Source organism: Lepidochelys kempii, chromosome 1 (genome assembly GCF_965140285.1).
Source record: "Lepidochelys kempii isolate rLepKem1 chromosome 1, rLepKem1.hap1, whole genome shotgun sequence".
NCBI lineage: Eukaryota > Metazoa > Chordata > Testudines > Cheloniidae > Lepidochelys > Lepidochelys kempii.
Window position 1 is genome coordinate 302,271,160 of NC_136380.1, and position 16,950 is coordinate 302,288,109.

Here is a 16,950-nt window from a genome sequence, read left to right on the forward strand (position 1 = left end):
GGTTGGGGTGCAGGGTCTGGCCAGGAGCTAGAACGGGGGAGGGGGCTCAGGGTTGGGGCAGGAGGTTTGGGTGTAGAGCGCTTACCTGGGCAGCTCCCATTTGGTGCAAGGGGTGCAGGTGAGAATGTCGGTGTGTGCAGGAGCTCCCATTTGGTACTCAGGGTGGGGGTGGGGATGTGGATGTGGGGGTGGAAGAGTCAGGGCACGGGGTGGGGGTGGGGGCTGGGTATGTGGGGGGTGCCGGAGTCAGGGCCAGGGCGTGTGGGGGTCAGGGCAGAGGGCTGGGGTGTGTGTGTGCAGAAGCTCCCGTTTGGTGCTCAGGGTGGGAATAAGGGGGGTGCAGGAGTCAGGGCAGGGGGCTCGGAGTGTGTGAGGAGGGTGCGGGAGACAGGCGGGGGGTTCCAGGTATGTGGGGGGGGGGGGTGTGCCAGAGTCAGGGCTGGGGTTGTGGGGGGGTGCAGGGATCAGGGCACAGGGCTAGGGTGTGAGGGGAGGTGCAGGGGTGAGGGCAGAGGGCTGGGTGTATGAGGGAGGTGCAGGGGTCAGGGCAGAGGGCTGTGGAGTATGGGGGGTTCAGGGTCAGGGCAGAGGGCTGTGGGTATGGACTGGGGTCATGGGGGTGTTCCCAGTCCCCTGCCCTGAGTGGCTCACAGCAGGGGGCTGGAGGGGATATGCCGATTCCACCCCCTTCCCCAACATTGCCGGAGCAGAGAAAGCGAGCACGCTGCGGCTCCACTTTTCCCTCTCCCCTCAGTAGCCATCAGCTGATCGTCAGCTGATCGGCCGCAGGGAGGGAGAGGAGGAGGGGTAGGAACCCAGCACACTGTGGGAAGAGGCGGGGAGGGGGAAGCTTGCCTGCCCTGCAAGGAGAGAGCAGTGAGCGGGGGCAGGATTTTTAATTGCACACTGCTGTCCCCAGCAGACTGCCATTAAAAATTGGCATGCGTGCCATAGGTTGCTGACCCCCGGTCTAATCTCACAAAGAAAAAACTTTTACCTTTTTTTACCTTGTGGTTCTGACTTCCCAATATCCTGACCCAGCCAATTCTTGACTCCTGTCTCATGAATGCAGACTCTGGCTCTAACCAGTACGTCTCGCTGCCCACAAACTGGTTGTGGCAGTGTGCCTAAGTTGATAAAACTTAGGCGTTCCCTATAATGGTATGTCTACACTGCAATTCAAATCCCACAGCTGGCCCACACTAGCTGACTCTGGCTTGTAGGACTCAGGCTAAGGGGCTATTTAGTTGCCGTATAGATGTTCAGACTTCGGCTGGAGCCCGGGCCCTAAGACCCTTTGAGGTGGGAGGGTCCCAGAGCTCAGGCTGCGGTCTCAGGCCCAACACCACCACCACATAAACAGCCCCATAAACAGCGAAAACCATAAACAGCCCTGTAATGATGCATGACTCACCCCTGGGGTGCCTCCTGATGGCTGTCTGCAAATTAGCTAGTTTTCCAGCTCCGGAGCACCCTCTGCAGGCCAATGTCGTCGCCGCTGCTGGCCCCCGTGTCCCTTCCGGACCCCGGTGCCACTTTGTCTGGGGGTTCTGCCCCAGCAGTACCCCCTCAGCCTCTGGGTCTCCCCTCCCCAGGGAACCGCCAACCCCCTAATCCCACCTTGCCTCAGTGCCTACTGCCAATCATTTAGCCCCCGCTCACTGGGGCCGACTGCAGCATGTAATGGCCACTCATCTTTGGCGGGGCGGGAAGGGGGAGGGTGTAGGACCTGCTTCCTCTGCCTAGCCCCGGGCTGCCCCAGAACCTGGTTTAGGCTCCACACAAGGCCCTGCAGCCTGGGGGGTTGTCAGGCTGGAGCTCCCCAGCCCCTCTTGCCTTTCCCCCAGGTCCCTGCTCAGCTCCCAGGCAGTCAGGTCCTTCCCTCTCAAAAGCTAGAGAGAGTGTCTTAAGCTTCGCTCACTGGCCTTTTATAGGGCCAGCTACAACCTAATTGGGGAGTGGCCCCAGCTGTGGCTGCCTTTCCAATCAGCCTTTGCTTCTCATTCTCCAGGGGAAGCCCTTTCCCAGGCTGGTTTTAGCCCTTTCTGGTCTGCAGCAAGCCCCTTAACCAGAGTCAGTTGCCATGGGCCAGCTGCAGATGTCTAACGGCAGTGTAGACATATCCATAGAGAACTGAGCTCTAAGCCTACTTCTGTTAGAAAGGATCTTGTGCAACCACTCAGTTATGCCTTCTGTAAAAAGAGATGAAGCTGATACTTGCCTTCCTCCTAGAGGAAGAGCATGAAGCCTTACTCAATAATAAGGGCTATAATAGTTCTGTGCACTTTAACACCAGTCAGCAGAAGAGGTTAATCTAAAACTCATGGGGTGAAATCTTGGTCCTATTACCAAAACTCCCACTGACTACACTCATAATTTGACTCCCAGAGAGTGCACTTTCCCCTGGGCCATTTTGATAAGAAGATGAGCAGAGAACACAGCAGCCAACCAGCCACCATTTTGTCTCTGTCTAAAGGTTCTGTTTGGCTGCTTCAGAACAATGCAGAAGGCTCAGTGGACCATGATGGTATGTTCCATGCAATTGAAACGTTCACAAAATTAAGGCATAAGCCTTTGTATGTTCTACTGTACACTTGCAAATAGTGATTTTTATAGTTTGTAACAACCAAATTTGGACATAGACTTTCCTGAGAACAAATTTAGGCAAATCCAAAACAAAACAAAAGCCAAATAGTGAATACTTCCCATTTACCTTTGCTTAAATAAAAATATGTAAATATTCGTGAAGCATCAATAATCCTTGTTAAAAAGAAAATGAAAGACTGCCAACTCAAAACATGGAAATCTCTGAATCAGACTTTTCCAGCACATTTTGCAACAAGGAACAAATCTTCACATAACGTGGGAGGGATAGGAAGTTTCTGAATTCTCCTGGGTTTATGGACAATTAATATTTGAGAATATTAAAGCAAGCCTCTCTCCTGTGCAAGTGGCCTACAGGGATCAATGTGTATGACAATTTAATGACTTAGTAAATCTTGTTACATTTATTTTAAAAATTGTACCAAAGGAAGAAAACAATGAATGACGCTTAAGTTAGATCATCACAGAATATCAGGGTTGGAAGGGACCTCAGGAGGTCATCTACTCCAACCGCCTGCTCAAAGCAGGACCAATCCCCAGCTAAATCATCCCAGCCAAGGCTTTGTCAAGCCTGACCTTAAAAACCTCAAAGGAAGGAGATTCCACCACCTCCCTGGGTAACGCATTCCAGTGCTTCACCACCTTCCGAGTGAAAAAGTTTTTCCGAATATCCAACCTAAACCTCCCCCACTGCAACTTGAGATCATTACTCCTCGTTCTGTCATCTGCTACCACTCAGAACAGTCTAGATCCATCCTCTTTGGAACCCCCTTTCAGGTAGTTGAAAGCAGTTATCAAATCCCCCCCTCATTCTTCTCTTCTGCAGACTAAACAATCCCAGTTCCCTCAGCCTCTCCTCATAAGTCATGTGTTCCAGTCCCCAAATCATTTTTGTTGCCCTCCGCTGGACGCTTTCCAATTTTTCCACATCCTTCTTGCAGCATGGGGCCCAAAACTGGACACAGTACTCCAGATGAGGCCTTACCAATGTTAAATAGAGGGGAACGATCACGTCCCTCGATCTGCTGGAAATGCCCCTACTTATACATCCCAAAATGCCGTTAGCCTTCTTGACAACAAGGGCACACTGTTGACTCATATCCAGCTTCTCGTCCACTGTAACCCTTAGGTCCTTTTCTGCAGAATTGCTGCCGAGCCATTCAGTCCCTAGTCTGTAGTGGTGCATGGGATTCTTCTGACGTAAGTGCAGGACTCTGCACTTGTCCTTGTTAAACCTCATCAGATGTCTTTTGGCCCAATCCTCTAATTTGTCTAGGTCCTTCTGTATCCTATCCCTACCCTCCAGCGTATCTACCTCTCCTCCCAGTTTAGTGTCATCTGCAAACTTGCTGAGGGTGCAATCCACGCCATCCTCTATCATTAATGAAAATATTGAACAAAACCGGCCCCAGGGAACTCCACTTGATACCAACTGCCAACTAGGCATGGAGCCATTGATCACTATACATTGAGCCTGACGATCTAGCCCGCTTTCGATCCACCTTACAGTCCATTCATTCAGTCCATACTTCTTTAACAGGGTATGCCAAGTTAGATGGCACTTTCCATTTGCAGAGCGTTTACAAAAATTAACTAGTCCTCCCAGAATCTCTGTAAAGAAGGAGTTTGGGCTTTTTAAATTTTTATCAACATTTCACAAGGGATAAACTTGAGGAATATACAAGACCAAAGACAGAATCAGAATAAAGTCACTAAAACATATTTTTCATGCACCTCGCAACAAGATATCAAGGTACAAATTATTACTGTACATTATTTGCTAATGATGCCAAATTGACTGTCATAATATGGAACTCAGTGTTTCTACAGATTAGTTTCTTAAGTCATACGATTGTATCAAATTTTGATTTTTTTTTTAAATATTTCCTTTACCGTGACTTATTAATTTTATCCTTGAACATTAGCGGGCACTATGAGATTGCAATAGCAACCGCAGTGCATTCTGCATAGCGGTATTTGCTGCCATATTGATTTTGAATCTGACATTCATGGCAAGACGCATGCTTTGCCAGTTGCCATATCCATTTCTTGACACTGAAGGATAAATGTACCTTGCTCAAGCCTAATAATTAGTAGTAAATATTCTTTGGGAAAGGTATGATACTAACTTTGGAGAAAAACACATAAGAGAATTAAAGTGTCCAGAAGTTATGTTCCTGACATTAGAAGGAAGGCAAGAGCAAAGCGCTGTTGTTATTTTTCATTTGTAAATATGTTAGATGGATGGCAAGCACTACTTTCACAAAGCAAAAGATACATTATCCTACTTCATAACATGGGAGACGCCATATTCTCCTTCATATTGAAGGATCAAAACAACAGATCAGTGAGATGCCAGTTAGAAGTATTTGATCTCTTTGGTTCAGATGGCAGAATATTGTGCATTTTTTTGTGGAAATATATATAACTGTTAGAACCACACAATTTTCCAAATATTTTAGATCCTCTAACGTGTATGCCAATCTATTCAAATTGACTATATTTTCCTCAACTGATGGCACAGTCTTTTTTTTTTAAATAAACAAATTGTAAAACAAAGAAATACATGTCTGTACATCCAAGAATATTTACTCTGCAATGACTGAAATGAAGCTGTTTGATAACTAATTAACAGGAGGTTTCATTGTTCAATTTATCTAATCATTATAATTCCTAGTACGTATCCCATGGAAATATATATTATCAATTAATTTAGTTCTTGTAGCGTTTAGAAAATTGACCTTCACATTTTGATAAATTTATCTTCAATACAAAGGAAGCAATTGCTTAGAAACTGAAGACTCATCAGTTCCTGCCAAGTTTTCAAAACTTGGGGGTTGGGGGAGGGGTAGAATCTAAACAGCCTCTATAAACATCAGTTAGTAGGGAAATGTAGTTTTCAGACATTAATTAGAATTGTCACTATGCTTAATAGGTCCTGAATGAACTCATAATGCAATGGTGTCTGACATACTTTTTAAGATGAAAACCCACTGCTGAACCAAAGGCAAATTAGGAGATATGGGTATTTCAGAAACCATTTGAAACCTCTTGCACATGAACCCCAGGGTCCTCACCAAACATCCCAAATCAAAATTCCAATTATGCTCAGAACAAAGGAATACTCTGTAGCTAGTGACTAGTTTTATCATTAAAAGACAATTTGACTATGAAGAGTTTATTTTTTTTCATAACTGTTCATATACTGCACAATGCTTAACAGAGCTGGATATTTCTCACTTCTGTATACACTATGTATACAGTATACAATAATTTCTCCAACAGAATATTGTAAATTTCTTTAAATAACCACATAAAATTATGCAAAATGATTGAACATTTAAAAATTGAGTAAAATAACTTAAAAGACTGAAAATCTGATCATAATGGTAGTAGTTATGTTGTTTAGTTTTAAAGAATTACAGATGTTGGATGCAGGCTGGAGCAGCAAAGATAATTCCAAAGCCTCTCATATCAATCATTCTGCTAATTTATTCTGAAAATCCCTGTGAGGTTTCTTCTCATCTTATTTTGCAAGTCTCTTTTATTCAAAGTCTAATTTAGGGGTCTCAAACTCAATTTACTTTAGGGCCAGTGCCAGTCCTCAAATCCTCCCAGGGGGCCAATAATGTCACTAAAGATGGTGTTCAGAAAAGAAACAGTTTATACTGTATTTTTTATTTGGAATTTCTTAGAAATACTAAAACTGTTATACAACTTTATACAATTATTCACCTGCCAGAGAGTTTTTAGTGTTTGCCAGACACCTGATTTGCCAGACATCCCTGCTTTGTTGATGTTTGGCCTCAGTGACTGAACAGTTAAAGCTTCAGGATTGTTGCAAGGTGTGCATCAGACAGTTGTGTTCAATATTTTGACTTGTTTATATTCATTGTGGAAAAAAGTTTCTCACAAATGTAAGTACTGGCAAACAAGGACATGATTTTTCTGAAGGTTTTGCAAAGATTTGGGAAAGATGGTGGTAGCTGTCTGAAGAACTCGGTGACATCCTTGGTTTCTCTGAACTTAATCTTTAAAGATCTGTTGCGCTGCATATCAATGAGTTCCATTTGTAAATCACATGGTGCTGTTTTCACATCAACAGAAAATGGATTAGCAAACATAGAGAAGCTTTCTTCGTGCTTTCTGACATCTGCAAACTGCTGATCAAATTCTTGTAAAAGCAGGTCAAGCTTAGTCATGTATTCAGAACCACTGAACTGTATTTCAGAGCCGAGCTCTTCCACAAGTGACTTGCATACTGGGAAATGAGTGAGAGTCCCCCGAGAAATCTGATTTTTCCACAATTTTAGTTTAGTTGTGAATGCTCTCACATCATCATACACTGCTGTCCCCAGCTGGCCCGGACCTTGCAGCTTCAGGTTTAGCATATTCATCTCTTGTTACGTCAACAAAGAAAGCAAGATCTGTCATCCATTTGTGATCTTCAAATTGTGGTACAGGCATTTTAATTTCTTCCATGAATCTTTTCATCTCTGTTTTCAATTCAAAGAATCTCTTTAAAGTAGAACCCCTGCTTAGCCAGCGCACCTCAGTGAAGCAGAGCAAATCACTGCATTTAGATTCAATTTCTTCCAAGAAAACACAAAACTGTCTGTGCTGCAAGCAACTTGAGCAAATGTAATACACACATTTCGCAACAACTGACATGACATTGTCAAACTTCAAAGATTTACTGCATAGTGCTTGTTGGTGAAGGATGCAGTGTAATGCTATTTGTTGTTCATCATTTTGCTCGGCCATCTTTCTTTGTACTAGTGCCACCAATCTGTCTTTTTGACCAATGATTGCTGGGGCCTCATCAGGGGTCAAGCCTGCTAACAAGTGCCATGACAGACCATATTGTGCCAGTGCTTCTGTGAGGCAGTGAAAAATTTTACTGGCCATTGTTCTACCACACATTGTTGGCAAGCTGAGCAATTCTTCAGTTACTGCAACGTTTTCATCAACGCCTCTCACAAATATGGCAAGCTGCACACTGTCAACAAAACCGGTACTCTCATTAATTGAGATTGAATATGCGTGGAAAGCTGTGCTTTTCTCGAGGAGCTGCCCATCAATATCTTTAGAGAGCTCAAGAATACGCTCTGCTACTTGTATTTGGAGATAGGAGAGATGTTTTTAGCAATATCAGCCTATTGGGATATACAATCTCACTGACTTTAAGAAAGAACTGTTTAATAAATTCACCATCAGTAAATGGCTTCCCACACTTAGCAATCATTTCACTCATGACCTAGCTTGCCAAAACTGCTGACTCTCTTTTCTCGCCTTCTGAAAAAGCCACTGCTGCTTTGCTAATTCTTTTTTCAATTGTAAGACCATCTTCTCTCTCTCTTCTCCCTGATATTTATCATATTGCTCTGCATGTTTCGTTGTGTAATGTCGTTTGATACTGTAGTCTTTTAAAACAGCAACTTTGTTTTTGCAGATCAGGCATGAGGCAGTCTGTACCCAATGACAAAGTAATCAACAGTCCACTTATCTTGGAATTGGCCGTGTCCGTCGTCAATTTTCCTTTTTTTAGGTTGAGACATCTCTCTGTAAGGCTGTTTACAAGCAGAGTGTGTGTGTGTGTGTGTGTGTGTGAGAGAGAGAGACAGACACGGGGGGGAGGGTATTATTATTCGTGGGACAGCAGGGGAACTGAGGCCTTGCCCAAGGTCACACAAGACATCACTGGCAAAGGCAACGCCAAGAATAGAAACCTGGTCTCTCAGTGACCACCAAGCACCATCCTACCATAAGGCAGCTCATGCTCCACTTTCCACACTACATGCCCTGCTGACAGAAGGACCTTGCTGGGCTGAGCCTCCTTGGGCACAAAAGCGGCTGAGGAGGAGGCACAGTCATGGTCTGCCCACTGGTCAGATGCAGGGGGCGAGAAGCATGGCTACTATCCTAATGAGATGGGGCAGTGGGTGGTTCTGACCCTCCCTGTGTGTTTGGGATTATGCTCCCATCAGGTTCAGTGCCCTCTGGTGCTCCTGGTAAGATGGCCCTCTCCTACACAACCTACCAACATTACATGGGACACTGGGTAAAAAAGTAAATAAAGGGCCCCATTTCATTACACAGACCTGCAGCGCCAACAGCTAGAAAGAACCTAATTCCTTTCTTCTTATCTTCACCTTATCTTATCCCACTGGCCACGGAGTTAGTGCTCGGGGAGGGGGAACGGAGGCAGCATGCCCCCTTGAGCTGTCATTGGAGCCTCACAAGTCACGCCACCTCCCAGCCTGTTTCCCACCCTTTTCCCTCGCTCCCTTGGCCTCATGCCACCACACCTGACTCTGCCCAGCAACTAATGATGGTATCTCTGTCCCTCTCCCCCAGCCAATGAGAGCTGCAAGGGGCGGAGCCTGCAGCAGAGAGAGCCAGCAGCATGGCTGCATGGGTCCCTCCTCTACGGCTGTGCCAGCAACAGCAGGGATAGGGAACCGCTTGCAGGGAGCTGAGCTGCCCGAGGTGAATGGACCCCAGGGCACAGACCTCAAAAGTTTTATGAATGACACATTGACAAGTGCAACCCCTAGGAGGGTCCTAGGAGCAGCAGGATGGAGCAACATTGTCGGGAGGGGCATGTGAATCTCTCCTGCCCACTCCCGGTCCCACCTCGGCTGGCAGCCATGAGGGTCGCATGAAAGAACTTTTTTAAAAAGTTTCTCCACACAGACTTTGCTGACAGCTTGTGCCACACACTCTCAAAGAAACTGCAGAACCACCTGATCAACATCCTATATAGCAAACACGGAAAGATTAAGAATAAGCTCTGGATACTCTCATAACAAAACAACCTTCCACACAAACTTCCTCCTGGCTGGACTTTACAAAAACTAGACAAGCCATTTACAACACACACTTTGATTCTCTACAAAAGAAAAAGGACACAAAACTATCTAAACTACTACATGCCACAAGGGGCCAAAACAGTGGTTCCCTTAACCCACCCAGCAATATTGTTAATCTATCCAACTATACTCTTAGCCCAGCAGAAGAATCTGTCCTATCTTGGGGCCTCTCCTTCTGCCCCTCCACCCCCACGAACATAATACAGTTCTATGGTGACCTAGAATCCTATCTTTGGCATCTCCAACTCAAGGAATATTTCCAACACACCTCTGAACAACATACTAACCCACAGAGACCTTCCTACCAAGACTACAAAAAGAAGGATTCTGGAAACTTCCTACCAAGACTACAAAAAGAAGGACTCCTCCTGAAGGTTGAAACAACAGAGTGGACTTCGACATAGAGTACTTCCACCAAAGTACACGAGCTGAAATTGCGGTAAAGCAGCATCACTTGCTCCATAACCTCAGCCATGCAGAACACAATGCCAGAAACAACTTTGACATCATAATCAAAAAGGCTAACAAGGAGGTGCTGTTATTACAATGAATAGGTCGGAATATGAACAAGAGGCTGCTACGCAGCTCTCCAACACCAAATTCTACAAGCCATTACCCTCTGTCCCACTGAGGGTTACCAAAAGAAACTACACCATCTGCTCAAAAAACTTCCTGAAAAAGCACCAAGAACAAATCCGCATAGACACACACCACTAGAACCCCGACCAGCGGTATTCTACCTGGAAATCCTGGTCGCCCCATCATTCAAGGCATTGGCACCCTGACAGCAGGATTGTCTGGCTATGTAGACTCCCTCCTCAGGCCCTACGCTACCAGCACTCCCAGCTATCTTCGAGACACCACCGACTTCCTGAGGAAACGACAATCCATCAATGATCTTCCTGAAAACACCATCTTCGCCACTATGGATGTAGAAGCCCTCTACACCAACATTCCACACAAAGATGGACTACAAGCCGTCAGGAACAGTATCCCCGATAACGTCACGGCAAACCTGGTGGTTGAACTTTGTGACTTTGTCCTCACCCATAACTATTTCACATTTGGGGACAATGTATACCTTCAAATCAGCGGCACTGCTATGGGTACCCGCATGGCCCCACAGTATGCCAACATTTTTATGGCTGACTTAGAACAAAGCTTCCTCAGCTCTCGTCCCCTAATGCCCCTACTCTACTTGCACTGCATTGATGACATCTTCATCATCTGGACCCATGCAAAAGAATCCCTTGAAGAATCCCACCATGATTTCAACAATTTCCATCCCACCATCAACCTCAGCCTGGACCAGTCCACACAAGAGATCCACTTCCTGGACACTATGGTGCTAATAAGCGATGGTCACATAAACACCACCCTATACCGGAAACCTACTGACCACTATTCCTACCTACATGCCTCCAGCTTTCATCCAGACCACACCACACGATCCATTGTCTATAGCCAAGCTCTACAATACAACCGCATTTGCTCCAACTCCTCAGACAAACACCTACAAGATCTCTGTCAAGCATTCTTACAACTACAATGCCCACTTGCTGAAGTGAAGAAACAGACTGACACAGCCAGAAGAGTAATCAGAAGTCACCTACTACAGGACAGGCCCAACAAAGAAAATAACAGAACGCCACTAGCCGTCACCTTCAGCCCCCAACTAAAACCTCTCCAACGCATCATCAAGGAGCTAAAACCTATTCTGAAGGACGACCCATCACTCTCACAGATCTTGGGAGACAGGCCAGTCCTTGCTTACAGACAGCCCCCCAAGCTGAAGCAAATACTCACCAGCAACCACACACCACACAACAAAAACACTAACCCAGGAACCTATCCTTGCAACAAAGCCCGTTGCCAACTGTGTCCACATATCTATTCAGGGGACACCATCATAGGGCCTAATCACATCAGCCACACTATCAGAGGCTCGTTCACCTGCACATCTACCAATGTGATATATGCCATCATGTGCCAGCAATGCCCTGTACATTGGCCAAACTGGACAGTCTCTATGTAAAAGAATAAATGGACACAAATCAGACGTCAAGAATTATAACATTCAAAAACCAGCCGGAGAACACTTCAATCCTTTGGTCACTCGATTACAGACCTCAAAGTGGCAATTCTTCAACAAAAAAACTTCAAAAACAGACTCCAACGAGAGACTGCTGAATTGCAATTAATTTGCAAACTGAACACTTTAACTTTGGCTTGAATAGAGACTGGGAGTGGATGGGTCATTTACACAAAGTAAAACTATTTCCCCATATTTATTCCCCCCTCCCCCACTGTTCCTCACACATTCTTGTCAACTGCTAGAAATGGCGCACCTTGATTATCACTACAAAATGTTATTTCCCTCCCCCGCTCTCCTGCTGGTAATAGCTCACCTTACCTGATCACTCCCATTACAGTGTGTATGGTAACACCCATTGTGTCATGTTCTCTGTGTATATAAAATCTCCCCACTGTATTTTCTACTGCATGCATCCTATGAAGTGAGCTGTAGCTCACAAAAGCTTATGCTCAAATAAATTTGTAAGTCTCTAAGATGCCGCAAGTACTCCTTTTCTTTTTGCGAATACAGACTAACACGGCTGCTACTCTGATTACCGACATATATTACCGAAAGGAATATTACCAACCATCTGACCAGGACGGTGATAGTGACTGTGAAATCCTCAAAAAAAATTAGAGAGACTATTAAAATAAAATCAATAATAAGGGAGGATTTCAACTATCCCCATATTGACTGGGTACATGTCACCTCAAGACATGATGCAGAGATAAAGTTTCTTGACACCAGCTAGTCCTGGAACCCACAAGAGGAGAGACAATTCATGATTTAGTCCTAAGTGGAGCACAGGATCTGGTCCAAGAGGTGAATATAGCTGGACTGCTTGGTAACAGTGACCATCATATAATTAAATTTAACATCTGTGTGGTGGGGAAAATACCACAGCAGCCCAACTCTGTAGCACTTAATTTCAGAAAGGGGAACTACCCAAAAAAGAGGAGGTTAGTTAAACAGAAATTAAAAGGTACAGCACAAAAGGTGAAATCCCTGCAAGCTGCATGAAAACTTTTTAAAGACTCCATAATAGAGGCTCAACTTAAATGTATATCCCAAATTAAAAAACACAGTAAGAGAACCAAAAAAGTGCCACCATGGCTAAACAACAAAGTAAAAGAAGCAGTGAGAGGTAAAAAGGCATCCTTTAAAAAGTGGAAGTTAAATCCTATTGAGGAAAATAGAAAGGGGCACAAACTCAGGCAAATGAAGTGTAAAAATATAATTAGGAAGGCCAAAAAAGGATTTGAAGAACAGTTAGCCAAAGACTCAAAGAGTAATAGCAAAAAAAAAATTTAAGTACATCAGAAGCAGGAAGCTTGTTAAAAAACCAGTGGGGCCACTGGATGATCAAGATGCTAAAGGAGCACTCAAGGGTGATAAGGCCATTGCAGAGAAACTAAATGAATTCTTTGCATCCATCTTCACAGCTGAGGATGTGAGAGAGATTCCCAAAACAGAGCCATTCTTTTTAAGTGACAAATCTGACAAACTGTCCCAGATTGAGGTGTCAGAAGAGGAGATTTTGGAACAAACTTATAAACTAAACAGTAATAAATCACCAGGACCAGATGGTATTCACTCAAGAGTTCCGAAGGAACTCAAATGTAAAACTGCATAACTACTAACTGTAGTCTGTAACCTATCATTTAAATCAGCTTTTGTACCAAATGACTGAAGGATAGCTAATTTGACATCAATTTTTAAAAATGGCTCCAAAGGTTATCCCAGCAATTGCAGGCCGGTAAGCCTGATTTTAGTACCAGGGAAACTGGTTGAAACTATAGTAAAAGCCCCTTGTTAAAACATCCCACCATGAAGGCCATTTTTCCAACTAAAATAATGCTATATCTGTATTGCTCCTCCAATAGTGGGTATTGTCACTGCTGCCTCCTCTATCAGTAGCAACTCTTTTGTCAGACGCCTCTGCTCTAATCAATGTGTCTCACTGAACCATAGCAAACAGGGAGCAGAAGGATACCTCAACATGACGACATCTGGTCTCTTACTCACTTTCTTCCTCTCCCCTCCAACTTTGCCTTTAAACACTTTCTTTCTCTCTCAAAAAAAAAAATCGAGAGAGAGAGAGAGAGAAGTCAAACACCAAGAAGGAATCTTAACAGGGTAAGCGGCAGAGAAACTCAAAGGATGGGAGGGGTCCTGCTGTGACATAACACCTACTAGAGACTTGATCCTGTCAGCAAGGAGGGGGAGTCAGATTAGTGGCAGAGTTGTTTTTAAATATATAGAACAATTCTGAAGGTCTTCCAGTGTTTTGTACCCTTTAGGATGTATTCTTAAAAATCCCACTTACAGAACTTCCTATGAATTGGCTGTATACTCCAGCAGGCTGAAGCAATACAGCATAACTTGCTGGCAGGCAGCAAAGCAGGAGTCGGCCAGCACAAAAAAGACCTCTCAAACAAGAGCAGTGTACCTAAGATCACAGGCAGCACCCCACATGCCACTCTGGCCCCTACTGTTTGATACACTGTAGCACCTGTGTTTCTGCCAGCGATTAGGATGAGCTGAGTCTCACCCGCGGCAGTCTTATACTTTGCAAGACTCGCCTCTTCCTGAAGGGGTCGCCAGACCGGACAGGCCGCGCTCTCCCAGCGTTCCCCGCAGACTAAACTTTCTAATACGCTGTAGAGGAGAAAGGGACCGTTTTGCTCTGGTTGGGCTGGGTCCTTAAGAAAATGTTCCCGTGGCGTGTACGGGGGAAATCCCATAAAACCATTTGTCAAGACGATTTATTTTCGGGTCACCTTCTAAGCAGGGTTCTCGGGTCGTGACCCTTCCCCGCTGCCGGTGACGTGAACGCGTGACGCTGGAGTTGTTATTTCAAGGCGCCTGCTAGTGCCGAGCGGGTCGGTGGGGGCCGTTTGGCTGCAGCCGCTCCCGGGTTTCCGCTGGGGGACAACTGGGAGCGAACGGAGCGAGCACCGCGCCTGGCCAGGGAGCAGCTTTCCTCGGGTTATTACTACAGCCGCAGCGCCACGCACGCCCCGGCCTCCTCCTCCTCCTCCTCTTCTTCTTCTCTTGGGTCCCCCGAATGCACCCACCCGGGAACTCCGCTCCCTCCCCGCCTATCTAAAGGCCCCTCCCCCACACACAGCGTGCGCGCCGCTAGCGGCCCAGACTGTTCTGATCCCTCCCGGCTGCCGTTGCTTTCCTCCCTCCCCCTCATCGCCGCGCGCCGCCACTTACCGCAAGTTTTCAGCGCTCCCAGTTTGAACGAGCTATTGACGCGAGCTGCGGGAACGCGCTCGTTACGTGCGCGTAACACGTGTCCTCCAGAGGGGGCTGGGGCCGCGGGGTTGGTGAACCGCCTCCTCTCGGTCACGTGACCAGCAGTGCGGCGCAGGCTCGGCCCCGCGGGGTTGTGGGGGAGGTGGTCGGGTCGCGCGGTAGCTGGAGATGAGCGAGCACGGGGCGAGGTGGAGCAGCCCCTCAGCACAGGGTGCGGCTCGAGGACAGCCCCCACCTTCAGCCTGGGCAACGGGCCCCAGCTCACTCCGCAACCTGGGGCTTGCCCGCCCCACAGCTCCCCGCAACGGGAAACCTGCTGCAGCCAGCTGGCTCCCGGCCAGGGCCGCCAGCCAAATCATGGCAGCGTAAACGGAGGCTCGTTGATCCTGCCACACGCTTTGGCTCATGCTGCAGCAAACAGGACAGGCCCTAGCACTGCAGCATGCACCTGTGGGGAAAATATTTGTCTACAGTGGCTTTCTCTGACCTTGTCATTCAGTTCCCATAATAGAGTGTTCACGGCCAATGGTGTCCTCCGGGGCCTGTCCCCACACCTGACCGTGCCCTAGCGTGGCCAGCTCGCCAAACAGTTCAGGCTTACTATGAAGCAGAATTCAGGGTGGGCGTGTGTGGCAGGGGACCCAGCACGCACAGCCAGAGCTCTCTGTGTTTGCAGGTTACTGAGCTATGAGTGGTGGAGTGAATCACCACTGGCACTGCTCCTTTTCGCATTTCAAAAGTATTAACCTTTTTGCAGGTGGCTCACACCAAGCTAGAAGTCTTGGTCTCTTACCAGTAGTAGTATAGGACATCTTTGTTACAAGTTGTCCCCAATTTTTGAAATATAATAAATAGTGCTTTTCTCCAAGCGCTTGGCAAAGGAATTAAGTATCATCCACATTTTACCATTGTGGAAAGGAAGGCACAGATAAGGGAAGTGGGTTGCTGGGAATAAAACCCAGGCAGCAGGGGCGTGTGCAAAGGGGTACAAACAGGGGCATAGCCCCCCCCCATTAGTGGGGGCACAGAACTCTGCTGGAATGGGAGATGACAGCTCCTCCAGCCCTGGGGACATGGGGGAGCGGGAGGAGAGCCGGCTCCTCTGGCCGTGAGGGGGATGGGAACAGAAATTTTCCCTCCAAAAGCAGCCAGATTTTTATTCCTGTGCACACCCCTGCCAGGTAGTGGCAGTACTTGGAATAAAACCCAGGTTTCCAGAGTCCTCATCTAGGGTTCCAAGGGCAGGGGTAGGCAAACTAAGGCCCAGGGGCCGCATCCGGCCCTCCAGATGTTTTAATCCAGCCCTCAAGCGCCTGCTGGGGAGTGGAGTCCAGGACTTGCCCCGCTCTGGCACTCCAGCCAGGGAGGAGGGTCAGGGGCTTGCCCCACTCTGCATGGCTCCCAGAAGCAGCAGCATGTCCCCCCTCTGGCTCCTACGTGCAGGGCTGTCCCTAGCTATTCTGGGGCCCTACGCAGCCACACACACACCTTGCGGGGGGGGAGCCTGGCCCCAGACCTCCAATGGGGGGGGCAGGCTTGGAGGGCAAGGCAGAACTGCCCCCCGGCAGCGCTGCACTTCCTGCTGCCACTGAGTGCAGGCCCAGCCCTGCTGCAGTCCTCAGGGGAGTGGGGGTGGAGCTGGATCAGATCAGGTGTGGGAAGGAGTGGAGTGGAGACAGGGGTGGGGGCTTTGGAGAAGGGGTGGAGTGGGTGCAAGGGCGTTGGGGAAGGGCGGAGTGAGGGCAGAGGAGGAGTGGGGGCATTGGGGAAGGGCACAGTGGGGGCGAAGCAGGGGCAGGGGCTGGAGCAGCATACAGCTGCGCAGGGCACCAGGAAATTTGGTGCCCTCAATTTCCTGGTGCCCTACGCAGCTGTGTAATTTGTGTATGGGTAGGGATGGCCCTGCCTAGGGACGGCCCTGCCTACGTGTAGGGGCAGCAAGGGGGTTTTGCATGCTGCCCCCGCCCCAAGCGCCTGCGGATGGGGCAGCGTGCAGAGCTGCCTGGCTGCACCTCCACGTAGGAGCGGGAGTGGGGACATACCGCTGCTTCTGGGAGCTGCTTGAGGTAAGCGCTGCTCAGAGCCTGCACCCCTGACAACCCCCCCCTGTGCCCCAACCCCCTGCCCCAGCCC

The 16,950-nt window shown here is 47.5% G+C and overlaps 1 protein-coding gene across 8 annotated transcripts in view; it reads right to left on the minus strand.

Moving 5' to 3' along the window:
* The window catches only part of IMMP2L (inner mitochondrial membrane peptidase subunit 2), an 846,530-nt gene extending 831,485 nt beyond the window's left edge, over positions 1-15,045 (minus strand). For 2 of the 8 annotated variants that reach the window (XM_078851141.1, XM_078851140.1), the window contains exon 1: positions 86-154. In XM_078851141.1, the coding sequence (XP_078707267.1) occupies positions 86-100 (15 nt within the window). In that variant the 5' untranslated portion in view covers positions 101-154. Of the gene's footprint in view, positions 1-85; positions 155-997; positions 1,108-14,333; positions 14,641-14,775 lie in introns of those variants that run through there. The other 6 variants (XR_013635208.1, XM_078851137.1, XM_078851138.1 and 3 more) reach the window with 6 other exon arrangements.
* Positions 15,046-16,950: the final 1,905 nt, after the last annotated feature.